We start from the raw sequence: 27,490 nt of genomic DNA on the forward strand, positions 1-27,490 counted from the left end.
ATCTGTTATGGTTAAGGATATTAACATAAACTCTCTGAACTGAAAATAGATTATGCTTTCCTGGCTATGTTAAATTCAATGGTCTTTAAGTAAATCCATTTTAAATTCTTTTGAATTGAGATGAGAAATTTAGTGATTTTTCTATAACCTTATATCACTTGGTAGTTATAATAGAGCAGAGGAAGGTTTACAATACGCACTAAAGGGAACAATTAAAATACTGTCTTTTATTCACATCTGAATAACTTTTCATTTCTAAACATAACAGTAGGAAGACCATGTTCCCCAAAGCAAGGCACAAGATTTTTCATAGTACAAGCTTTTTTGTATTTCTTAATAAATAGTATAAACTGGCTACATAATCTGACTCTGATGGTCACTGCTCACATATTTTGGACAGAAAATGATTGCTACTTGTCAGAATGTTTGGGTATCTAAAGGCTCTCAATTGAGGACAAGGTTGAAAATAATTGTCAGTAACTAGTAACTCACTTCATTCAGAATCAAATTTCAACCATCTGGGAATTTTTTTTTTTTTTTTTAGAGATGACTGGTAAGGGGATCCCAACCCTTAGCTTGGTGTTGTCAGCACCACTCTCGGCCAGTGAGCTAACCGGCCATCCCTATATAGGGATCCGAACCCGCGGCCTTGGTGTTATCAGCACTGCACTCTCCCAAGTGAGCCACGGGCCCGGCCCCCATCTGGGAAAATTAAAGACTTCCTATTCAAAGTAAACCACCTGGGTCATGTATACTCTTAAAAGCTTACCCAAAGAAATACCAATATAATAAACAGCTTTAAGATGCAAAACAAACAAAAAAAATAATACGCCCAAACAAATCTTGACCAGTCATGAATTAAAAGGCCAGTAAAAGAAATAAAAAATTTATCTATTCCCATCTTACTAAAAAGGTGGTAACTGCAATTTTTAACCTGTAAAAACTGCTTTCACTCATCTGACAATAAGACAAAACTAGGAGGCTCTTTTGAGTTCATTTTAGTTTTTATTACATACCAGACATACGAATCCCTTAACCAGAGATTAAGATGACACTGTGTACTCTTAAAAATCACAGGAAATATATTCCACCTCCCCACTGTTTTCTGATACTGGAGTAGCATTCCAGATTATTTTTTTGAGATTCATTTAGGGCAAGGTAAACCATGGCAGGCAGTGTATAAATAACATAATTATGAAAATAATTATATTTTTCAGAAGCTACTAGTTATTTGCTGATTAAGAATAATAAGTGTGCAGTAGTCACAATGCTAATATTAGTCAGCTACATATTTTGAAACTCTACTGTTACTGGATACCAAAGAAAGTGAAGAACGGTCCCCTAAAATCTTCTATTCTTGTTTTCAGTTTCCTATAATCCAGTAACTTCTCAAAGGCTTTGAAAAAAGCACAAGTCCATGCTTATTGGAAATATTCTCTGTGCACCCAGAAAATGTAGACAATGCAGCCATCTCTGCTTTTTGTTCAGGTGTGTAGTTTTTAACAATCATGGCTGCTTTTGGCATCATTGGGTATAAGCTACTAAAAGAATTCCTAGAAACACTGACATGACTGAATAGTTAGTTGCTTCTACCTCATATACTATTCAGGCGAGTCTCTGGAGAGTATATTATTGTATTTCTATTCCAAAACAAGGTGAACATAGATATAGTCAAACTTGACTGCACATATGCCAAGGGAAACTTTTTTTTTCCTGGAGTTTTGTGCTAGACAGGAAGGAAAACATATTCAATTTTGAGGTAGGTAATAGGAATGACAAAAATACAAGACCTTCTAGGATCTAACTCCTGCCCACCTTTCTAGGCTTAGGTCTTAATATTACCTTTGTGCACAGCAAGCTAGGTAATTACTGTTCTTAACATACCACTGTGCTTTTGCACAATTCTCTCAAGTTCAGCTTAAGCACTGTTCCTCTGGAAAGAAGTTCAGACTCTGACCAGTCACCCTTCTTTGTTTTTTTCTAAAATCCTGGGATTATCTCAATAATAAATGTTATCACATTGCACTTTATGTACTTAACTTCATCTCTCTCACCTACTACATTCCCTACTACAACAGGAAAGAAACTGTGTATCTTTCTATCTTCAATGATACATGCATGCTATAAATACTTCCTGAAAGAATGGCAAAAGGAATATAAATATTCTATTTACAAGTGCTAAGTCTTTTTTCAAAAAACTAGGCACATATCTGTTCATTTTTGACTTTGTAAACTTGAAAAAGATAATTCATTCAAAACTTTATTATGAGGATAGCCAGTTGCACAGTTGGTTATAGAGTACAGCCTTGTAACAGCAAGGTCAAGGGTTCAGATCCCTGTACTGGCCAGCCTCCAAAAACAAGGAAAAAACAAAACTCTGCTTCATCCCAAGTTAAAACCAGATTAATCATCTTATTACTAAAATGAAGGAGGCTATTAAAAATTACATATTACTATTATTCCCACCATGAAAGAACTATTTTGAATGTGAACGTGTAAGAGCATTCAGCATAGTGCCTGGCACAGTGGGACAGGGCATTAACAAGACATTGGACTTCAATCAACTTTTTTAAGCCACAGAGGGAATTCAACAGACCATGTGGATTATGACTATGTGGATAAACGCTCTCTTAAAACTATGTTGATTTAATCATTTTTTTAAGACTTCCTGGAAAGAGAACACTTCCCTGCCACTGGCACATCTGAAGCCCATCAGGAAATAAATATCAGCACAAAAAAAAAATTCCAGGAGAGATAGAATAATAAAATTCTGAAGGCAGAAAGCAGGCTAGGTAGAGCATTTAATCTAGCAAGCTATGGACTTCCATGTCCATCTTCCCATCCAGCCTGCAATAAGTCTGTGTGACAGAGGCAGTCTGTTTAATGCTTAAGTTGATCTACAATCCTCTTCTGCAACCCACCACCTCATCAAGACCACAAGGGAAATTTCTGAATTTTCTGTGGGCTTAAAACCACCTACATTGCCCTTTGGATAGAGAACAGGATTCAGTGGTAACTCTTTGGGAAAGAAAAACACACACACACACATTAAAGAAAATGCTAATTGCTTTCTTCATAGGATCCTGTGTCTTCCCCCCCACCTCACAAAGAGCTTGTTTCAAAATGTCAGAATGGTTGGGGTTAGAATTATGCTGCCTCCCACTCTGTTCAGCATCTATACACAGCAAAGTTTTATATATGTTACCACAAATTTTCCAAAGAAATAATTTCTTCCTATACTTTCCACCTACCTCCCCCAAAATGCCAAATTAAAGAAATGTCTTAGAAATGATTATCTATAATAGTCTTCCCTCTTCCTAATAGATTTGTGTTAGCATATAAAAAAAATTAGTTGACATAGCTTTTGTAAAGTCCAGTTGGCAGTAGAGCTGGACAACAGATGGCCATCCATAAATTAGACCACAAAGGTGACTTACTCTGTCTGGATATGCTGATAAGAGTCCTAATTTTGGGATACCCTTCAAAATCCTTGACCTAATGTAAAGCCCAAGAGGCAGTTCAGTGAGAAAAATTATCATAACCTGATTTCCTGTCTAAAGCAAATATACTGCTTTTAATTAGCTTTATATTTATGCCCAAAATATAAGTATACTGACAGCCTATAACAACTATTTTGGGAAGAAAAGGAGAGGGGGACAGTTTACCTAGTTGTTTCCTAGAATTTATTCCAAGAAGTGTAAAGTGGTATTTAAAAATAGGTGGTTTTCAGTTTCATACTCTGTTTCTGCAGAAAGAGCTACTAGCAGATTCATTTAAAAATAACTTCTAATTTATTTTTCTTTAAAATAAAAAAAAAAGAGTTTCTTTTTATTACCCTTATGGGGAATTAATAGGGGGGAACAATATAACAGGTAATTTTTATCTAAAATTTAAGCTCCTCTTAGCTTTGAAATTTAACTGATTTTTAGTTTAACGGTAGGCAATGTTAACCATAAACTTATAATAACTGCCCTGTTTTAAAATTTATGTCCCATTTCCAATATTCCTCTTGTCTAGACTAAAAATTGCTGAATGTCCTGCTTCACTATCAAAGCTGAAAGACACTTATGCTACAGTATATAAAAAAGTAAATACGAAAACTCTATCACCTACACAAAGTTACACAAGAGATTCCAGTTGAAGGTGACAGACAAAACATAAATTAGGTTTAAAGTGCTGTATCAAAATACAAAACAAAAATACAGTTTGTTTTAGGGCAATTAAAATAAATGTTTCGTGTTTGAAGACAAGACAGTAAAAAGAATGAAAAACATATATACAATTATCATTCTATATTTGTTCTATTTTGTTCTTTCATTTTAAGAATGTTATCTTTTTCAAAGAATGACAGCTACCTGGTAAAATTTATGCTTAAAACATATATCTATACTTGACTGGAGGTTTCAGAGGCTACTATGCCAACTGGCTAGTCTAAACCCTCTTATATTAAATATGAACATTTTCCAAATATCACTTTTAAGTCACTTATCTCATTTATCTTCCTCCTTAAGAACTGCATAGGCTTGTTTTAAATATTTTAAACACCTGTAATAAACTACAGTTTGTTAAGAGTAGAGGTACTCTGGTTAATGATCAAAAAAATGTGGCCAGAGGAAAAGCAAGCATTATTAAATATAAATGCAATTCTTACCAACACAAATTGAACCAATTTTTTCCTCAATGTAACAGCTAGTCCACAAAAAGTTCTCATTCTATATTTATCATTTCGAAATCACAGTGAAAGGAACTAGAGTAATTACCAATTTTGTTTTCTTTTTGCCTTAGAGATAACTCACTAAAAATTGGTATCTGACACAGCAGAATGACATTTGTAGAATGTAATATTGTATTAACAGTATTGAGGTTGATTGTTACAGACTATTAAACTCTTTGAGTATTCAATGGTTACATCTTAATTATTTATATAGAACATTGGTCCAATAACATAAAAATAGAGAACAGCAACTAGAAATTTATCTCACTCAGTGTTCGGAGATAAAAGGGCTAATCATTCTTTCCATTATTTTCTGCAGATAAGTCCTTGTTTACATTGAAATCTGATGGCAATTAAATTCTGGCATTTTTTTTTCAAGCTACTGTATGAACAGGATGCTGAAGGCCATCACTATACAGCATACTGCAACATAAGGACTCTTCCGTTCACCTATTAAAAAAAAAAGAGATATTCATCTTTACCTGAGTGACTACCATGGATATTATTATAAGGTTATTACTTACTATAGGAGAGGGATACATAAGAATCAAGATAAAGTTCTTGCCTATAAGGCATACACATTTAGGGGGAATGGGCGAAACAAGAAACTAGATTCAATATAAAAAAAGTATAATACAGAATAGTCTAAATTATATCAATTTATTTCTAAGACTACCTCCTTTTCACGTATTTAGAAAATCCTGAAAGCACCATTCCTGTGCCACTGCATAAACCCATATATTAAAAAATACAGTGTAGAATGTAGTAAAATTGTAGTACAACGTAGAAATCCAACATAAACAATCTCAAACAACTCAATCAAGGCCAAAAATATGTATATTTTCTTCCTATAAAAGAAGGAAATTTCCACCTATAAAAAGGAATTCAACATACAAATTTGTAGCCATAATTTTTTTCCTCACTGGTAGCAATTCATGGCATTTAAAAGGACGGGGAAGGGAAAGCATTCATGGATAAAAACAAACAGAACAGTCAATAAAACTGCATTTAAAATATGGACATAAAATGTTTTTATAAAAAATATTAGAAAAAACTATTTCTGATACAGATTTTACATCAAGTTTTTTATTGTATGATTATTCCGGGTTAAAAATGTAGAACTTAAAACAAGCATTTCAGTACAAGTCAATTTTGACATGCATTTAAGGAGTGTTTATATTTGGAGACTTTTCTTTGCATCAAGCAGACCTGAAAGTTGGCTTGTGAAACTGTCTTGCAAACAGATACATGAGTACTTCAAAAAGTTCACAGAAAAATAAAATTAAAAGATAACACAATTTTTTCCATGAACTTTTTGAAGACCCTGCGTAGAGATCCTATGACTGTAAGTTAACTCAAACTCATCTTGTTCTTTCCTGTTTCTTCAGTAACTGCAAGGCTGTACTAATCTTTAAGGCACCAGGCATTTATGCTGACCTGGGGATAGAAGAAAGGAAGAAACTACTTCTAGAAATAATGGTATCCTTTAGCAGAGATGGTTTATACTCCCTCACTTGTGTTTTTTTATTATGTTTAAATCAGCTCTTTCCCAGTAACTAAGTTTCTTATTTCATGTGGCAAGTTCACTTAACTACCTACCTCTGGAAAATGTCAGTGTTGACCACCCTTATTAACTAAAATCTCATGGTCATTTTCATTTTCAGAGCTTCCTCACTGAGCTCAAACTGTCATATTATCAGTAAGTTTGTATCTTTGAGTCTGCTCAATAAAAATATTCAGAGAATATCTTACATATATACAAAAAGCAAACATTAGGTATTTTTCTGAAAGTGTTTTTTTCTATCCACAGACATTTAAGAACTGCCTGCCAACTAAAGGAAAATCTAGAAAGTGAGAGAAAGTATTTTTATAATACCATCACTTCAACTGGAAAAGAAAATATCTTTGAAAACTAAAAACTATATTGGGTCACAATTTTTATTTATTTATTATTTATTATTTGGTATTTTATTTTTAAAATTATTTTTATTTATATATATTTATGGGATACAGAGTTGACTATCAGTATTTGTGTACAGTATGAGATGATCAAATCAATATGAGCATGTTCATCATTATAAATCATAATTACTTTTTTGTGTCCCTTACCCAATTACTCCCTATCTCCCCTCCCTCTCCCTCTTTCCCACCTCTAGTAACTATAGGTCTATTCTCTCCTGAAAGTTCAAAGTTCTATTATGGTTTTTCTTTAGTTCTTAGCTCTCACTTATGAGTGAGGATGTGTGATATTCCTCTTTTTGTGCCTTGCTTATTTCACTTAACATAATTTTCTCCAAGCTCATGTTGCTGCAAATGGCAGAATTTCATTCTTTTTTATGGCTGAGTAGTACTCCATTGTGTATATATACCACATTTTCCTTATCCTGTTGTCCACTGATGCACATTTAGGTTGTTTCCAAATCTTGGATGTTATAAACAGAACTGCAACGAACAATTTTTAGACAATGCTAATTCTTTTGGGGTAGGAAAAAAAAAAAACCTGTCATAGAACAAAACAAAAAAAACCCCATTTGTACATAAATTTCAGGTAGATTTCATAATCTAGCCTGTCACTCTTATTAGGTCTAGATCGTCTCATTGTCTAATACAGTCTTATTAAACGCCTACAAGAAATTAATACTGTGCCAAATTCTGTATCTGCTGGAAATTAATTTTTGAGGAGGTTCTTCTCTTCCTCATCCTCTGACTTAGAATGCTATAATTTACATATGGGTTTCATTTTCCTGTTTTTAATTTTCTTAAAAGACATTGCCATGTAGTAGAGCTAAACATCTTTGGTTGAATTTGGGTAAAAATGTTACTTTTTGTCTTGCTTTAAGTTTGTATAAGTGAATGTGAAACAGTTGCTGTAATGTGATGTGTAACATAAGATGATTTGGCTGGATCTTTCCCCATTAAAATTGCATCCTTTCTTTGTGGATATACTGTGTCAAGAGAGGAGGATGTGCTTGAGAAAGCATATCAGTACCAACATTTTCTAAATCGCTCTGCCAAAATGAAAAGCTAATGTTTTCAACATAATTGGCAAGAATGAACACTTTAACCAAACCATTCAACCTATGGCATTCATATAGCCAAGAGAGGAAAATGGAAATAATAAATGAGCAAGCAAAAAAGAAAAGGCACTGTTTATAATTAGACATAAAAACAGATAATACTACTGGAAGTCATTTAGAAAGCTAAAAACTAGATGTCTTAAACTTATTAGTTATACTCTTTATAAGTAGTAATTGTGAACAAAAGGGTTAGTTAGGTTGGCTGCTGGATGGACCTGTATACACTTCTCTAATTTATCACACAAAATGGATTTAAAATCTTATTATTTTCTTTATGAGTTAGCAACTTAACGATAAAACGGAGATGAAAACTCAGTCTTTTAACTCCAGATTTGCTCTTCCATTATGTTCTCTCTATATAGAGTTTTCTTGGCACTCTGTTCTTTGGCAATACTCTTTTATTTCTTTTTCAGGATTACTTGCCTCTAAAGCAAGCAGTTTCATTTATATATATTTACATTTACCATTAGCTATCAGCATTAGCCATCGAGGGTGCTATTTTGTCTCTTTATACTTCTCTTCTTGGTTCTTTTTGAAGTGCTTAAAATTCCTTCTGTTATTTCAGGGTTTGCAGCTGTTGTGCATGACTGAGTGCCAGATAAGTCTGCACCACAAATTTCTGTAAATACAGGCCAGGCCTTCTCAACTCCAGCATTACTGACATTTGGGGCTAGATAATTCTGTTGTGAGAGGGCTGTCCTGTGTATCCTATGATTCTTAGCAACATCCCTGACCGCAACTCCAGTTGTGACAATCAAAACTGGCTCTAGAAATTGCCAAATGTCCCCTGACTGATAACCATTTATCTAGGCTATATCTGTGCTTTTACCAATTTAAGATCAATGATACTTCTTACAAAAAAAGGATCCTCATGCTTATTATCATTAGAAAGAGTAAAGTATGACAAAGAACACCAAGGAAGGACAGCTTAATACAAGTTAAAAGCACACTTAATTCTCTGGAAGATAATGTCTGTTTCAACAGTCCATATAGTAGAATGAGGCCTTGGAAGAGGCCCTTTATGCTTATACTATCATTTTCTACAGCAAGAAACCTGAAAGGCCAAAGATTTTTATAATCCCATCATTGCAGATTTAGATCTTGACCGTAATCACCACAAAGAAAAGATAAATGTTTAGGTGATGGATATGCTATCTACCGTAAATGAATCACTGTACAATATATACATGTATTGCAACAATGCACTGTACCCCACAAATATGAACATTGAAAAAAATATAATTTTTTTTAAAAAGGACTTCTGGATATTTTATTATGCTTACAACTTCCACTGTTACCGAGTCTTGCCTATCATTAAAAGCTCCAGGGAAGAAAACGTGCTCTCAAAATTAGTTCAACGGCTAACAACATATGAATCTTAGAAGGTGCTTTAAAGATCTGAAGACTAGTTTATGCTATAATTATCTTTAGATATATTATATAAATCCCCAGTTCATCTTCTTAAGAAAAATTTCTAAGTATTATAGGAACTTAGTTGTATTTTTCAATCTCTAATCAATTTTGTTTGTCTGTTATGGACCATCTTCTAAATTCCCCACACCTCTGAGAAGCTGAAAACCAAAATAAAATACAATACTCTAAAAGGAACACAGTTTATCTAAGAGAGATGATTCCTAAATTTCCCATCCTATTTAAAGGGATTAATTTGGGTAATTCAGGCTGCTGTCAGACTGACTAACTAGATTAGAAGCCAAATGTAAAAAGAATGTTTCTTCATTATGAAAGTCTGACAGCTTTTATGAAAGAAAAAAGTAGTTATATATAAATTCAATGTTAGAAGAGTACTAAAATCAAACAATTTTTTTGTGGTCATGCAAATAATTTCAAAGAGGACAAGAAATAGTCATTTTCAGTCCAAGTGGTATAAGAGCAAATGCCATGAAGTGTTTTTATGGCCTTAAGAATGGTATAAAAAAGGGTATAATCTATTATTCAAGAATACTAGTGAATTATAGCAATAAAAAATATTTTAATTCATTTACTCACCATCATTTGAGTCTATTATGTGCTAGGCATAGTGCTAAAGGTTATATTAAGGGGAATGGGATAAGATTATATTATTATTATCTATATCTATAAACACACTTAAGATGCTACTAATCTTATTATGAAAAGTTAGAAGACAACCACATTTACCTTAACTTTAATGAATTAGGACAAAGCTTGGCTATGACCACATGGGTTCAACAGACAAAACAGTTTAACATTCCATGACTTAACATAGGTCAATAAAAGATTATGTTTAGTTGGTTGCTTAGAAAGCCTTTTATCAGATGGGAAATCCATCCTCAGTTATCAAAATGGTACAAAATATACAGAACAGCATGCTCTATACTATAAACATGAGTGCATAAAACCATATACACTTGTTTGAAATCTCAAAACCAGAAATGAATATTTGATATCTGAGTTAGAGACACTTTTCTTGTATTTACCATCTTCCTGTTAATGAAATGTTATAAAGTGTCCACCAATCTAGTCTTAAACAGCATAAGGAAAAGAGCTTGACAGAACACTATAAACTTTTGCGAAAATGCATAAAATTGGAAGCTTGTTCTTTTAAAACTGACATTTGATTTGTGTGAATATGACATAAGTACATTGGTCAACAATTTATAGTTGAAGAAATGGAGAGAGATTAGATACACTTACCAATTCTGGCACACTTCCAAAATACACCCAACAGTCTGCACAGAATAAAAAAGAAAAAAAGTGTCTATTGATTACTGGGAAAAGTAAGACATTCTCTCAATATTATGTAGAGAATTAATTATACACTGGTACTTTAACCCTTAATGCTGTGCTTCAAATATGCAATCTGCTTGTTTGATGTTAAGTCACCATTTATGTATGCAAGTAGTAGACAATAGCATATCAATCATCAATATACAGAAATTGCTATGAACTAGAATATGTTATGTCATAGGCCAAATCCAGGGTAAATTAATGTGAGAGTGGCAAAAATCTGCACAAGGGCTTACTGTATTAATTCAACTTCTAATGCTGTACCTTCAAAAGCAGAAAATTTATATGCCAATATAATTAATGATTAATTTTGTGAAAATGATAAAAGAACACAGTTTATGGATGATTTTTGACATTACAAATACTTGCACTAAAAAAAATTATTTCTTATAGAATATAGCTTTATATTTAAATAATCTATAATCATGAACTCCAATGATAGTAGTATTTACTTATCTGTATCATTGAGTAAGGAAGAATGCAAAAATATATGCCTATGTTTTCAATATAAGTAGAAAATTTCCTACTTTAGGGGATTATTGTATATGAATTCACTAAATATGGCTTTTAAAACACAAGTTCTGGGAATAAGAAAAATTAGAATGAAGATGTTCATTTCAACTCCATGAATGAATATATTATAAATTAAATACTTGTACCTATACAAACACATCGGCTTTGAAAAAATTAAAAACATTGTAGACATTTTGCTGGTCTGATAAAGAATAGAATTATAAACAGTGTCACAAATGGTTACAAGTTAACATAAATTAACTTAACAAGGGTACTTCAAAAAGTTCATGAAAACATTCATGTTATCTCTTAATTCTATTTTTCCAGGAACTTTCTGAAGTATCCTCATATTTGTTGCATAAGTTCGGATTAGCTCAACAAAATCAAAATACTTAAATTCCTGGGAAATTTATATTACACTTTTGATTTTTCCAAATAGATCACTGGCTGATGAATCATGAAGACTGAAAGAAAATACGGCTTTATTAAGTCCTATATATGCTCCTCTGAAGTATAGTAATTTCCTGACCTCAAAGCAAAGTCTCTCAGTTCAGATTAAATGGAATGGGAAAAAATACAAGTTTATTTCAAAGGATAGACATTCTAACAGGTAAAACAATTTTACTATAGGAATAAAAGGACAAAAGCCATACACATTCCTGTAAGTAATATGATATAAAGGCCACACTATGCTTAAGTTCAACCCTACTTAATCACTGCATAACTGTGAGCAAGTTATTTTATTTCTGTAATAATAGCACCCACTTTCACAGGTTTGTTATGAGGATTAAATGAGTGATTACACAGAAAGTCCTTGGAATAGTGACTAACGTGTTCAGTAATACATACACTAAAGGCACATGTGACAGTAACTCCAGATATCACTTAAAATCGGTTTACATTTCTTCATGAAAAAATGGAAAACAATAGGTTAGACATTTTCAAAGTCATGGTTCCTTGCTTCTAAGAACCTATCAATTATAATATGCATTAATAATTTAAAGTTACTCTGGTAAAGGGAGCAAATTGAGGGCCCCAGAGCAGCACACCCAAAGCTCCTCCATGGGAAGCTTAGAGCTCCACAGAACTCTCTGAAACCATAAGATCACAAAATCAAGGTCTTTTCACTTCTAATACTCTAGAAATAACCTAAAGTATCACAAAGAAATTGGTACAACACAGCATATTAAAAGCTTTTTAGATTAACTCAGCAACTGAGAGACTTAATAGTATCACTTTGGCTTTTTTTCATGTATTTGTCTATCTAGACAAATTTCTGTAATATCCCAAATGCTATTTATTAAAAAAAAAGCAGAAACAGTTGATAAAAAACACAATGCAATCATGCTATTTAGTTTCTACGGCTATATATCAATAAGTGTATCTGCTGATAATGCTATTGGGTCTATTACATGATAAAAAAGACAAAACAGCAATCTTTTTCTGCTACTTAGTTCTGTATTATTTGAAACAGCAAAAAATGAAGTTTATTTTAAACAGTGAGGTCATCAAGAACTCATTTCATTCAGTCTTTCTAGACATCTCTACCTAAGCATGGTATAATTTCATTATGATGAAAGGAAAGTTTATTATGAGTCTTATTAAAAATATGTTAATTGTAACAGAAAGGAACAAGGGCCTATAAGAAATATTTTTTGTAGAAGAAATATTTATGTACAGATCAAAACAACATGGTGCTTAACATTTATATAGAAACAAAGATTTTAAAAAAAAGCTTTCCAACAGTTGACTATATTAGTATATACCTTAAAATGTAAAAAGTAGACATGCTATTTTTTGGTCTTTTCTGTAGGAGAAATATACTACCACTCAACCTCTACTGTAAGGTTGGCAGCCCTGTAAACTTCTTTTTTAATGTAGCATGTTATGGATGCATTCCTGCTCCCAAAGGAATGCAAAGCAGGCATTTCCACATGCACTCTATTTTCTTTTGCAAGAAAATTTTCATAATAGCACCAAAATAGTACAAATATTTCCACTGTACTACTATGTGATTATTCTTTAATGAAATAAATACTTATATATCATATTAGATAAACATTACATTTTATATTAGAATTCCAAGCAACTGGTCAATGAGAATAATTATTTACTGGTTTCTACCATATGCTTTAAGTTAACAGTTGGGGGTTCCAGCTGGAAGGAAGAAAGAAAACCATCTCTATGGATAGAAAGACTTCAAGTACAACTAAGCAATAGTAAGATAATTTCAACAAATGTAAGAAGTATTGAGTGAGTACAATAGGCGCTCAGAGAAAAAGGTGGAACGAAGAGAAGACAATGTTTACAAAGCTTTTATTGTCATAAAAGCTGATGGACAACTAACCTTTGAGGAAATTAAATAAAATCCCACATATGCTGTTTTTCAGTCTAACTCATTTCAGGTCACTTCTGAAATTTATCTTTTAATTTAGTAAGATACTGTGAATATAAAGTTTTCGGATTTTTAAAGACAGGAGAAAAAATAAAAGATTTATTGTAAAACTAAATTACACATAGAAATTAAATTATCTGATGACTTTTATGATAATTTACATTCAATGCCTATAAGAACTAATCTGGGTGATTAGACATCATTAGTAACATACCCAGTTTTATTTCTGTCCAGGAGGCTGGGTGCCAAGGATCGGATATAAGCACAGGTACATATAAGCAGCAAGATTACAGTCAACAGACTCTGAAAATTGAAAATGGCAGACTAAAAAGAGAAAAAAAAAAAATTAATGTCACAAGTAAAACCCTGCAGACAATTCTATATTAAGAATCATGCTTTTATTTCTCCAAAAAGGCAAACAAAAAGAATGACATGTCTGACAACACTTAAAACCAAAATCATGAGGTGTTCTAAGAGTGTACTCTTCTCTCCATTCTTTGGGCTAAGGAATGCAGGAGATGGAACAAAAATTCTAAATACAGGAACTTGAAAAATACCATAAATCCAAAATAGCCGATCAAAACTGAGTTAATATGTAATTAACCCATATGTCTTAGGAGCCCAGACTATTAGACAGAACACTAAGTTCACCAAGCTCTGCCATAGCTGGCTATATAACCTTGGTGGAATCATTAACCTAAGTCTGTTTTACATTTGTAAAATTGGGTGGAGAGTGGGGAGATAGACTAAATACTGACTGAAGTTTCTTTCAATTCTGAACTTTTTCTAGGATAAATACGCATTAAAGAGATCATGTTCCATGTGTTGATAAATACTAGGTTACTGGATTTTGGTGAAAGAAAAGCACCCTCTCTTTCACTGCTGATTCTTTAAAAGTTATTCATTATTTAATAGTTCAACTCTTTTTCCAAAAGATTTAAAACAGGAATCATAAGAAACCATAAGTTTCCACAGTCAAACATAAAAAAAGCATTGGTTTCCAGCCAAAGTAAAATGGAGGTGGACTTACTCTATTCAAAATTCATCTCAAGCATCATCTTTTCCAGGGAGTCTCTTTGAATCCATCTGCCTCGTCTCTCTATTTCACGTAGAACTCTCTTTTCTACTCCTATAGAAAACTGATACCTTTATTTTAATACTCATCTCTGAAGGGTGGACATGGTGTTATCAGTTCTGAATCTACAGCATCTGACCATGTACCTACCATATGGTAGGAGTGCAACAGGAGATGGTTGAATAAATAAAACAATTTTAAGAAACTGTAGGAATACTACCATGTATATATAAAGAATAATATTTCCATTATATACAGGTAGATAGAATGTATCACTCTCACATGCAACCCGCAATATGCTTATTTAATAAAATTAAAAGCACTTCCTAAAAAATCAGGAATAAGACAGAGAATAAAAGATATAAAATTTTTTTAAAATGCAAAATTGTCACTTGCAGTTGAGTACTTACCTGAAAAGCCCAAAAGAATCTAGTAAAAAACAGTTACAGATCTTAAGGGAATTGAGTAAGGTGACTGGGTACATAATTAAAATATATACATCAATAGCCTTTATAATTATATTATTATCCAGTTGAAAGACATAATGAAAAAAAGAATCCATTTATGATAGTAACTAGAACAAAATGGTAAAATATCTTAGAATAAACTTAACATGAAATGTGCAACATTGGCATCGAAGGAAAAAACTGACAAAACCTAAAAACATAGAAGAACATAAAAGTAGAATAGACTGGTATATCAGGATATACCAGGTTCTTATATTGAAAGGCAACATTGTAAAGATAACCTATAAATTTAAAGTGAACCCGATGCCAACAAGTTATTTTTGAAACAAACAAATGATTCTGAAGTTCACGGAAAAATACGTAAGCAAGAATAGCCAGAAGAATTTTTTTTTTAAAAAAGGCCCTGTCTTTGTCACAAAATCCTTTTAAACCTTTTACATATTTTTATGACAAACATGTATAAACTATTTAAAAAGTATATATTATTTACCAATATTCTTAATGACAAAAAAAGTTTATGTGCAATGCTAAGTGATGGGAAAAACAGGATGCAAGATTTTACACCCAGCACATCTTTAGCTATGTAAACTTTTAGGCAAAGAAGGTGGGAGAAGGCAGTGATAGTAAAAAACTCTAGATAGTTTTTACCTATTTCTCAACTTCTCTGGATTTCTCAAATTTTCTAAGTGTTACTTTTAAGGCCCAAAAAAGATAACAAAAATGATCTGTAATTACAATTTTAACATTTGTTTTTCTATGCAAATAGTTTCTTCACATATATAGCAAAGGTTTAATATGTCTTGGCTTTTAATTAAACTGGGTATTAATTTTGCTTCTGTAAAAGCAATTAACATACATTTTGTAACTTGAAATAAATCAACGAACTAATGATCAAGTCTAAAAAGAAAGCACAGTATCTTACAATGCTTATCTTTCAAAGGTCATATTTCGAACATGTATATGAATATATTAATAATAGTATTAAATAAAAACTGCATGGAATATAAAGCAGATTTCCTCCCAACCAACATAAATAAACATGTACTTAGTACTGGAGAATGAAGCTAGATGCTGGGGCCTAAAAAAGGCACAATGGCATTATTCCTTCCCTCCAGGAATTTATAGCTAACAATAACAATTACTGATATTCACTGAGTGCTTGTTGGTATTATCTATCTTCATATATCTGAGGTAGATATTATTACCCTTATTTTATAGATGAGAATACTGAGGCACACAGCAGCTATAACCAAGTTAGATAGAACAGGACGTGTATTTTAAAAACTAAACAGCAACTCTTTGTAGATGTGTAAGTGATAGCTTAAACCATGTGAACAAAGAATGATGTTTTCATAAGGAAAAGTCAGAAAAGTTTGAAGGAGAAAGCAGGAACAGAGTGAAACCTTCAAAAGGCACAAGTTAAATGGGCAAAGAATAGAAGAGACAAAAACATGGGGGAAAACCTCCACAGAATAAGGAATTTATATGTTCAGAGAATAGCAAAATTATTGTATTAAGCAAAAGATTACCATGGTAAAGCAGTTGAAAACGAAATCTTCAAAGTAGGTTTATCTTCCTACTACATTACCTAAATTCGTGATTTTGCAATGTGTTTTCTTTCTTTCTCTGAATACCGTTTTAAAGAAACATGGATATCCGGGATTGGTTTCTAAATAATCCACTGTGTGTGTCATGAGAGAGGGGTAGGGTTGTTGGTGAAATGCCAAGTATATGAGGGTTCATTACACCCTTCCTTCTACGTTTGTATGTTTGAATTTTTTCATAATAAAAGATAGTAAGGCATTAAAAACATGCCAATTACTATAGAAATGGACTGTGTGTATGGACATCTGTGTATATGAAACCATTTACAAATGAAAACCATTTACAAGTATGAAATATATGATATATACAACTTTGTTCAGGAAGTTTACAGGCTCCAAAATTTAAACAAATAATATTAGGTGGTAAAGTCTTTTAGATATACTCAGACTCTAGGCAAAAGAGTGTTTCTAACTTATAGACATTAGCCTGCCACCTATAGCATTCCTCTTAATGCTTAGCATCTGCTGTCCACTGATATAAAACTTTAGTCTCAGGGTGAAAGGAAACATGTCCCTGTTCAGTAGAAAAATAATTGGGATTTTCAATAGGAAAATGTTATTAAAGGGAGGAGAGGAAGCTAAGAAAAAGATTAGCATATTGGCCACAATACGGGGGAAAAGATGATTTAAAAAGGTGATAATGGAAGTAAAATTCATTTATGGTGTTTAATTTTTTTTTCAGATTCTTTAAATCATGAAGTCTTTTGTACATGTAGTCTGTTGCCTGCTTGATGAATTAACTCATCCTTCCAGTCTCAACTTAAGAGTCACCTCCTCTGTGAAGTCTTCCCTGCCCCCACTTTCCACACTACTCAGACAGGGTCTTTGTATGTATGTGTGTTGCACATATACCTTTGTATGAAAGGACCCAAACTGTACTATAATTGTCTTCTCTATTTTGGTTTTTTTTTTTTTTTTTTTATCATTTTATCTATTTTATTGGTTTTTACCAATCCCCTGTGACTATGAAATAAAATAGTACACAGTAGACAATTAAAAATGGTGAATGAAAAGGAACTTGAATACAATCGACAATAATGAATATTTTAACAAATACGAGAGCATAGATTCCAAATTAACAATACCCATTATTAAAAAAAACAATGTAGTTCAGACAGCTGAATACAATATTTTGTTAACTATTCAAGAGAAACCTTCATATACCACTTTGCATTTATATTTACTCGTTAATGTTATTTTGGAAAATCAAGTAGGGAGAAGCAAATTTCCTTATATTTATGTCAAGGGCCCAGGACTTAGAGTAAAACAAAGGCCTGAAGTAATTTCTACTCAGCAGCCACATCTTCTTCCTATCACCTACTGGAACTCACATGTTCAGTCAAGCAGCAAGCCTTGAAGGTGCTTGCATTTTGGACAGTGTGTGTTCATCTGACTCCTAATTCATAAGAGATACAACACTTTCAAGAGGTCTGCATAACTGAGTAGACAAGCCAGCTGGCAGGAAATTCTAGAACCTCAGACTATATCTCAAGTCTAGGGTTTACCTAATTTTCAGTGCAGTCTAATAGCTAATAATTTTCATTTTTGTGCCATAGTGTAGGGTAAGACTACACAAAATTAAGTTACATTAATAAAAAGAATATAAATAAGATACACAATAAAGACCTATTATTCATCATAAAGGTCTCAGATTTTTATCAATACCATCAATGAGAAAATACATTTTCTTGTGTTACGTACATTTATTAAAATATAGTCTGAAAATGACTTAATAAGATTACTGAGATATTCACATATATGAACAGTAGAAGACACAATGACCTTTATGATATCAAGTTAACTCCCTAGTTTTAGCATATATTATTTAATGTTGAATAGTTAGCTAAACTTATTAAACTGGATAGCATGCTCTTTTTCCAACTCCCTGGCATTGTCACACAGTATGCCAACTCTCTGAAGCTTTCCATCAATTAACTCAAAGCTAGTGTGAACAAGGCAATATATATGTAAAGGCAGACCCTTGTCACATCGTTTGGCATATTTTCATTTAGCACTGGATTCTATGTTTTAAATAGGTTTTCTCTCATACTAGCACTCTATTTCAGAACTGTTTAGTAAATAAATGAATATAGGTAACATCAGACTTGTAATAGCCCCAAAGCTAGTCCTTAGAGCTCTAAATAATGAAGGTAGGTATTATAAATCCACCTTCACAGCTTTCTGCAAATTCACATTAATCTTGGTTTGGTCTCCCTAAAGAAGTAACTGCTTATTTTTCTGGCATGCAAGCAAAATAAGCTGGCTTTGAAAAAGGAAAAAGGAATTCTCCAGGGCAAGCAGATTGTTCTCTACAGTTTTTTTGCCAACTGTCCTGAAATAATCAAGTGACAGAATTTTACAACCAAAAATGTTAGTTAAAGCCTCAGAGATTCATTTTAACATAGATGTATAATGTTGTTTTTTAACTAAAGGTGTTGTACCAATAGTTAATATTTTATATATGCAAGTGTGATTTAAAAAATAAGAGTACATAACAACAAACAATTTTAAATAGCTTAAATTCAGAAGTAAACCTTATGCCTTTCAATACCTTTGTTTCTGAAATATATTTTCCTCATAGGAACAATACTATGAAACAGACTTTACCTGACAAAGCCTAAACATCAAAAATCAAAGGTGTGAATAACAATATAATAAAAGCAAAACTAAGGCTTTTTAATGTCCTCTATAATCTTTTAAAATAGTAATTATAAAATAGAACATTAACTACAAAGGGCCCACGATACGCTATGCATTTGACCTAAACTACTTTGCTAGTTACTAATGATTTTTTTGTCTTCATTTTATTTTAAATACATTGCCAATGTAAGTCATCTAGATAATATAGAAACTCGTATACTCAAAGTAAATATAAAAACCTTTCACCTTGCTCTCTTCTCATTCCTCAGAGTAATCAGAGGATGACAGCTGTTAAAAACCTGACACTTAAAAAGACACTGTCACTTTCAGTGCATAAACATGTATTCATGTAGGTTTTCTAAAATGGGATAGTAGTACTATACATATTTTTCTACAACTTCCTTTAAAAAAAAAAAGAAAAACTCAGAATAAATAACTATCCGTATCAGTACACAGAGATCTACTTCATTCTTTTTAGCAGTCTAGGATACTGTGATGGTTAAAGACTGGGCTCTAGAGCTGGACTGCCTATACATTACTAGCTGTGTGACCTTGGCCATGTTTACTTTATCTATGCCTTAGTTTCCAATCTGTAGAAAGATATTATTTTATTAACCCTCATTGACATGCACTTTGTCTCCAAATTTCCATCACAAACAATGTAGACCAGCCAAAGAAATCTATTCTTGCACCTATGCAGGTATTATTTTGGGTTGTGGGGGGGAAACAGGAGTCCTAGAATTGCTGGGCCAAAAACAATTCATATTTAAAACTGACAGGCTCCATTAGTTTGCATTCCATAAAGGTTGGACCAATTTGAACTTTCATCGCATTTTCATTGAATTTAAAAGAACTTTTGTGACAGAACTTAGATGATTCACATCTCTTAAAAGAGCTGTGGAAGATGATAGAAGTAAAATGTTCCTCTTTAAAGCAATATTAGCTTCCTATTGGTGCTGTAACAAATTACCACAAACTTAGTGGCTTAATACGTACAATTCATCTCATAGTTCTGGACGTCAGCAGACTAAAATGGGTTTGGTAGTTCCCTCCAGAGGCTCTGGGGAGGATTCTATTCCCTTGCTTTTGCCAGCTTCTAGAAGCTACCTGCATTCCTTGGCCAGTGATCCTGAATCACTCTGACCCTGGTAGGCACATCTTCTGTGACTATGACCCTGCTGTCTCCCTCTTATAAGGATCTTTTTATGATTAAATTGCCACCTCCTTCCCATAATCCAGAATAATCTTCCCATATCAAAATTCTTAACTTTATTCAAACATGCAAAGTCCTTTTTGCCATCTAAGGTAACACATTCTCAGGTTTTGGGGGTGGGCATTCTGTGTACCATACCCACAAATACAGGATGAGCATCTCCAATCAGAAAAGTTCCAAAATCTGAAACTTTTTGAACTCTGACATGATGCTTAAAGGAAATGCTTACTGGAGGATTTCAGATTTTCGAGTTAGGGATGGTCAACTGGTTGTTCAAATATTCCTAAACCAAAACCATAAACAAACAAAAACAAACAAACAAAAATCCCAAATCCAAAATACTTTTGGTCCCAAGCATTTTGGATAAGGGATACTCACCTGTACTTCCTTTTTATAAAGAGGTATCCAAAGTATTCCCTTGACTCAGGGATAACTGAGGCACCCTCTGGAGCACAAATTCAAATACAACCAGAACAGTAACCCTTGGGGATGTGAAATGCAGCAGCCCTGCCTTGACCTTTGGCCATTAATCTCAGAGCTGTCCTCATTCTTCTAAAATACTGCAATGGAGGCCCCAAACTATTTTTCTCCAAAGGTCCTCTATTATATCCCTCTGCACTGAAGACCTATCATGCCAGTCACAGCTAATCAGAGCTTCTGATATGCTTGGAATAACTAGTATTATTGCACTGAGTTAATTTATCCAAACCAGAAGGAAATAAACTTGATGAGTCAGTTTATTCTGTAATCATTCTGAACTAAATCACAATTACTTAGGTCTTCTGAAATAATAAAAATAATTTGCAGCCTTTCATTTGGCCACCATTACAGTAGATGCAATAATTAATCAATGAACAGACAAAGGTCAATGCAAAGCTTAGTGTTCTAAACATAAAATTAGTTGCAATGTTCATAAACTTTTTATACAGTCTCTATTCTCATGTCTATTTAAGAAGTTCGGATTTTTTTTTCAGATTCAATTATGTTTTATCTATTACGATATAATTTCTTATTTTCAGAATGCTACAACTATATTCATCACGTTTGAATATAAGGGTAAAAAGGAGTATGTTTTAGATGTATAAATAAAAATAATTTCTAAGTCAAAGAGTTCAAGGTATTTATTAACAAAGCTTTCAAACTAGAAATCTTAAAAAGAAATCACCCAAAACAATAGGAATAAAGGAGGAAGAAAGGGAAAAATCCAAGTAATATAAAGGTTCAAAAAGAAAGAAACAATGAGAAAAGCAGAAGAAATATACACATTAATATGCTAAACATGCTTAGTCTAGAAAATGTTCAATGATTGGTTACTAACCATACTTAATCTGCAGAAAGGACTTTGACTAAACCCACAGTATTTTCATTAGTCTTGGATCACCTGGGCTCCATGTTGCTTATTATTTTTAGGATTATCAAAACAAACTGTTTAACCAATTCATTCAATAAGGGTCTTCTTTATGCATAACACTGTCTTATAGCTTCAAATGATGACTGTCCTATGTGGGAAATAAATTTTTACTGACATATTAATTCTTCTAGCTTACCTGAAATACATTTTAAAACAAGAATTGAATACTAAAGACAAATTTTTAAAATTCCAGTTTTAAAACAATTAAATTTTAAGAATTCTGCTTGTATGAATACCTACTTGTTTTACAGGAAACGAAAGTAGTTTATCCTTTTCTGGGGGTGGAAGGAAACAAAGAAATGACACATGACCTAATTGTGATAAAAATTATACAGCACTGGAAAAGTGGGTCAGCATTTTATCATTGACAAATCTAGGTCAGGTCAGCACGTTCCAACTAGTTTCTACTTTTAAAATCATATGTACCATTACTATCTCTTAAAATAGAAAACAGGGAAATGCAGGGATAAATAGTATGCATGAGTGTACAAACACACATACACTCCATCTGCCCAAGGTAAGTCAACAGAATTGGCTGACAAAATTTTCACTAACACACAGAAATTATTATTAGCAAATAAATTCAAACTTTGCTGCTTACTGTAAGGTCGCATGATATTGTACTAAATAGACAAGTTATCTTAGACAAGTTATCTTAGATTAGTTTGAAAGCAAGAAATCAAGTCTGCACAATATCTGGATAAGAATACATCACCTATCTTTTCTCAGCACCAGCAATCATTAAACATTTGGATTAATAAAATAATCCAAGTATATAAATTTGTCCTTGGATAAATCAACATTGTACTTGTCAGGTTAATTTCATTTGTAGAACAAGTGGGCTAAATTAAATGACCATTTGATCTTACTGGTCCTGTTCCAAAAATGTACAGAGGACCATGTCTACTTACACTTTCATGTATACGAGTAAAGCTACAGTCCAGAGTAGAAGCACCTCAACTAAGGTCTTCACTGGCAATGTTGGTGGTCATTTGTAGTTATTTTTATCACATTGTCATGGTACCTACAATGATTTGCTGTTTGTGCTGCTTAGCTATTTTATGTACTCTTCAGATCTCAATACAAGGCAATTAGGGTGTCAAAAGTGTTATTAGGAGAAAGCGTTTGTAAAAGTATGATCAATAAAAGTTAAAAAAAAAATGAATAAACACTTCACACGTGCCCTTGATAAAATGATTTGACAAGAAAAAGCAAATCCTGCTATGAAAAGAAGTACTTGGATCATACAATCAGGAAAAACAAAGACTGCCTGATAAAAAGGAAAAGTTTCAGTGTATAGATGACCAGACATGGTATGAATTCTAGATGGCTATTAAAATCACTTGGAACTTTAAAAAATTATCAATGCCCAGAAATTTGAACTTAACTGGTCTGGGTATCTGTAGTTTCTCAAAACTCCCTGGAAGTTTTTACTTGCAATCAGGGATGTAAGCACTTTGCTAGAGGTGTGTAAGTGCTATGCATCTACATTGGATTCCTACCAGCCTAATGCAGTGATTTTCAAAGTGTAGTTCACGGAAACCCTATTTTAACAATACTTAGAAGACAGCTGCCTTCCTACGGTGATGCCATTTTCACTGATGATGCAATAATGTCTACACGATTATCATCTTATCTATCCACTTGCCTCAATAAAAACCTTGCTTTTCCTCTTGAATCTCCTGTGGAATTACTAACATTATTGCATAGTAGAAAGGGTACAGGATTTAGTAACAAACCGCTGTTAACTTTAAGTCACTTCACTATTTATAAGCAGTGTGATCTTGGGCAAGACACTTAACCCTTTGCATGTTTCTTCATATGTAAAATGTGTAATGTAAGTCTTTAATAAAACATTGTATGTAAAGCACTTGTCAGTGCTTAACCAAAATTTCCTTTCTACCCAATCATCCAAGCTGAAGTTGTGCTTCATCATTCCTCACTAAGAAAATACCTTCAAAATGATTTTCCTAGTTATCCTTTCCTTTCAACCTAACTACTATTATCAGAGTTGAAGCACTCAGTCATCTAACTGGATTACTTATTTGTTTCCAACCTGGTCTCTCAGATCTAATCTTCTATTTACACACTCTCCATGTTGTTACCAGTTGGTTTTTCAAAATGCACACCTTTTATGTCCTTGCTCACAAGCCTCTATCAAGTAAGTAATTAAACATCATCAAAGTATAAAGTCCTTGGTATGGCACAAACCCTGTCAAGATCTGGCCCCCATCTTTCTAGCTTCATCTCTCAACACTCCACTCTACTTGATTCTACTCCTGCAACATCAAGTCGCCACGCAATTATTCAGCTTGATGCCTTTGTTTCCCTAAATGCCATTTCCTTTATCATACTGTCCCAGCTCTACCTAATGACTCCTTCCCTAATAACTACTCACTTTATGTCTTTCTTTTCTTTCTTTCTTTCTTTTTTTTTTTTTGTGACCGGTTAGGGGATCGCAACCCTTGGCTTGGTGTCGCCCGCACTGCGCTCAGCCAGTGAGCGCACTGGCCATCCCTATATAGGATCCGAACCTGCTGCTGGAGCGCCGCTGTGCTCCCAGCGCGGCACTCTCCCTAGTGAGCCACGGGGTCAGCCCCACTACTCACTCTTTAATATACAAGTCAGTGTTAGTTCCTTGGGGATGTCTCCCCAGCAGTTCCCAGCCATTATTACTCCTTTCTCTGTTTATTTTTGACATATTTCTGCTACAAGAGGAGGGAAAATATTTCACACCTGTTCTCTGATACTCAGTTGAATTATAAAATGTGGGCAATAGCTCCTACTTTTCAGGGTTTGTGAGCATTGAATGAGAACATCTGTAAATCACTTAGTCGAAGAGGACAGACTTTTCCCACAGCTAAACAAGTAAAGGATGGGAACTAGGAATGATTCTAATCCTGTTTGGTTCAGCCTTTAAAGGCCATACTCTTTGCTCCACACATGTTGTTTTGCTACAACATAGCAGATAGCACATGGAATGTATTTAATAATCTCCCCCACTGGACTGTGAAGTCCTTGAAAACACTGAGCATATTTTACTTGTCCTTTTAGCTTAGACTCTCTGAGTATTAACTCTAATTGGCACTGTGGATGTAGAGATGAAATGACTTAGCCTCTAAGAACTCTGCCTAGAGAAATATTCACAACACTCTATTGCTGTTTTCTGTGATAAGTGCTATGCTAGAGGGATAATAAAAGTATATACATGGACCAGAGATGTCCATATAGATACATAAGATGACTAGAAGAAAACAAAAAGGATCTTGGTAAGAGACAAGACTTGATACGAATCTTGACAGATGTTAGGAAAAGGAGAACAAGGCTTTCTGAAGTTCTTTAGGGGTATTAATTTGTGAGTGATATAATTACTTGACTGTGTATGCTGATAATTGTAAATTACTACTACTGATAAACATTTTGGCCTTGACATGTTTTAAAAATGGATTCATTAAAATACAGTAATTCAGATTTATTATCACTGGGTTACCTCATAAGTAAACCAAGTTTAGATACAAACTTGCAAAGATACTGAGACACTACTAATTTTTTAAATTGCTAATTTAGCCTTCTTGAAACACCCCTGTGTTACTCTTCTAACTACAATGTATTTTGACGTCCCAAGTTCACAGGAATGAAAAATCAATCGCCTGGCAGTTGTCTTTATTATCTACCCATGTCTGACATATTTATACTTGAGGGTAACAAATCACTAATACTTATTTTATCTTTAGGTATGTTGTGTTTCTATCGACAACAGCATGAAGATTAGTATTTGGACATTAAAATAATTTTGAGTCTTGGCCTCACTACCTACTAGGTGTGTGATCCAAGGCAAGTCAGTCTCTTTGTGCCTCACTTCCTTCACCTGTAAACATTTAATCAGAAGTGTTGCCAGCTTGAAATAAGACAATGTTTATAAATTGATTTTTTGAAAAAAGCCTGGTATATAGCAAGTGCTAAATTAAAGCGACTATTGTCAATTTTGGAAAAACAAGCATGGCAAGACAGTTTAAATACTGTTGATCTTAAACACAGTATAATCTTAAACAAGTTATACATCTTGCTTTTAGCTAGTCCATATGGCAGTGAGATGATGAGAAGAGGACTATATCTTTGACATGTATGGGTAAAAATAAACTTCAGCTTCTAGGAAGATATGCAAGAATTAAGAGTGCCAGGCTTCCTATACTTTTAAATTGGAAAAGGAGAAAATTTTCTTAAATTAAATAACAGCTCCTTAACGACATTCTTAAGAGCAAGTGTATCCTATCCTGTGATAGGTGGGTAAAGCCACTGAGATAGAGAATGATACAGTTAGCCAAGTAAAGAATAATGGGCCAATAAACTGCTATCTCCTCTATCTGGTGGTAAACTTGCCCAGGGAAGAGACTGTGACTTATGTCCCAGACATAATCAAAGTAGCTGGCATGAAGCAAGCAACAATTAATGAGTTTTTGACTACATGAGACTCTGCAGCAACTTCTGAGAACACAAACTCAGTAACTTTTTACCAGTCTTACCATTTGTGGGGTCACGGTTGCTTCTGAGACATTAAGTAGCATGCATCCTTTCCCCAGAAATATGCTCATAAAGGCAACATTTGGCACTTGGATTTCATAAATTCCCCTTAAGGGCCTGAAGTAGAGGCTCTCAGTATTCACCATAACAAAGGCAAAATGCCTTTAGACATACCTCCGGGGATTTTACTATCACTACCAACTATGACATCTGTTCCTTTGCCACGCTGGCTTTTTCTTTTTCTCGGTCTAGAAATGTAAGCATTTCTTCTCCGAACTTTTGTGACTTAACAGTTCAAGCTTTCCTGAGAGGCCTAAACTATCAAAGGAATCTGCAATAACACAAAATAACTTATACACACATAAAATCTTAATAATGTGGGGGAAGGGAATGCAGGCCCGAGGCCAGACACCACCCTGAGTAGATACGTTAAGCTCCTAAAAGAGGAACCCACCTTATCAAAGAACTCTAGTCATTAAAACCTATAGTAGCATCTCTAAAGTTCAGAGAATGATGTGGGAGGGACCTGAAAGGTCATTAATTCAACAGACGAAAAGGAAGGTGTGAACTTCGGTGTTTAAACAAAAACAAAAACAATGAAATAATAACACTCGGGTCATGCACATACGGCGAGATAAGACGAAAAAAAAAAAAAAATCGAGCGGAAACTCAGGAAGCTCCAATGCCTCAAAGGGTCAATGGGCACAGATAATCTATGTAATTGACAGGTTAAGCCAAATCGGCGCATTTCTTCCAAACAAGGCAGGAAAAGTGGCCTCTCCGGGAGGGGCCGGGCTCCGCGACCCTGCGTTGTTCCTCGGACAGTCGGCCCAGATTTTCCCGGGTTGGGCGTGCAGGGGCCACATGGCTCCATGGCCTGTGCATCCCCTAAGCCCCGGAAGAAACAAGTTAGTGACATGGCTCCCTGTGGCCCGCGCACCCAGGCCCCCCGCACAACCCTCCCGCCCTAGCACGGGTCCACAGACCCTGCACGAAGCTCAGCGACCCGGCAGCCCCAGTTCTTACCATAGTGAGGCCGGCGATGGCCCAGCCACATCACCCTTCCGGGCCCAGGGCGGAAGGGGCGTGCACAC

General features: G+C 33.9%; 1 protein-coding gene and 1 non-coding gene across 2 annotated transcripts; both read right to left on the reverse strand.

Moving 5' to 3' along the window:
* Window positions 1-997: 997 nt before the first annotated feature.
* On the reverse strand, window positions 998-27,487 carry TMEM167A (transmembrane protein 167A). Its single transcript, XM_063087533.1, has 4 exons — window positions 27,423-27,487; window positions 13,680-13,789; window positions 10,465-10,499; window positions 998-5,164 (listed from the first exon to the last, which is right to left on the reverse strand). The coding sequence occupies exons 1-4, from the start codon at window positions 27,423-27,425 to the stop codon at window positions 5,094-5,096; spliced, it is 219 nt and encodes a 72-aa protein (XP_062943603.1). The 5' UTR covers window positions 27,426-27,487; the 3' UTR covers window positions 998-5,093.
* On the reverse strand, window positions 12,876-13,010 carry LOC134371423 (small nucleolar RNA U109). Its single transcript, XR_010022844.1, has one exon. It is a non-coding gene; the product is annotated as a small nucleolar RNA U109 (small nucleolar RNA).
* Window positions 27,488-27,490: the final 3 nt, after the last annotated feature.

Source organism: Cynocephalus volans, chromosome 2 (genome assembly GCF_027409185.1).
Source record: "Cynocephalus volans isolate mCynVol1 chromosome 2, mCynVol1.pri, whole genome shotgun sequence".
NCBI classification, from domain to species: Eukaryota; Metazoa; Chordata; class Mammalia; order Dermoptera; family Cynocephalidae; genus Cynocephalus; species Cynocephalus volans.

Coding starts and splice junctions, on each gene's coding strand:
- TMEM167A (XM_063087533.1), bottom strand. Junction 10,500..13,679: donor CTGGACAGAAATAAAACTGG/GTATGTTACTAA, acceptor TATTCTGTGCAG/ACTGTTGGGTGTATTTTGGA. Junction 5,165..10,464: donor TTGGAAGTGTGCCAGAATTG/GTAAGTGTATCT, acceptor TTTTTTTAATAG/GTGAACGGAAGAGTCCTTAT.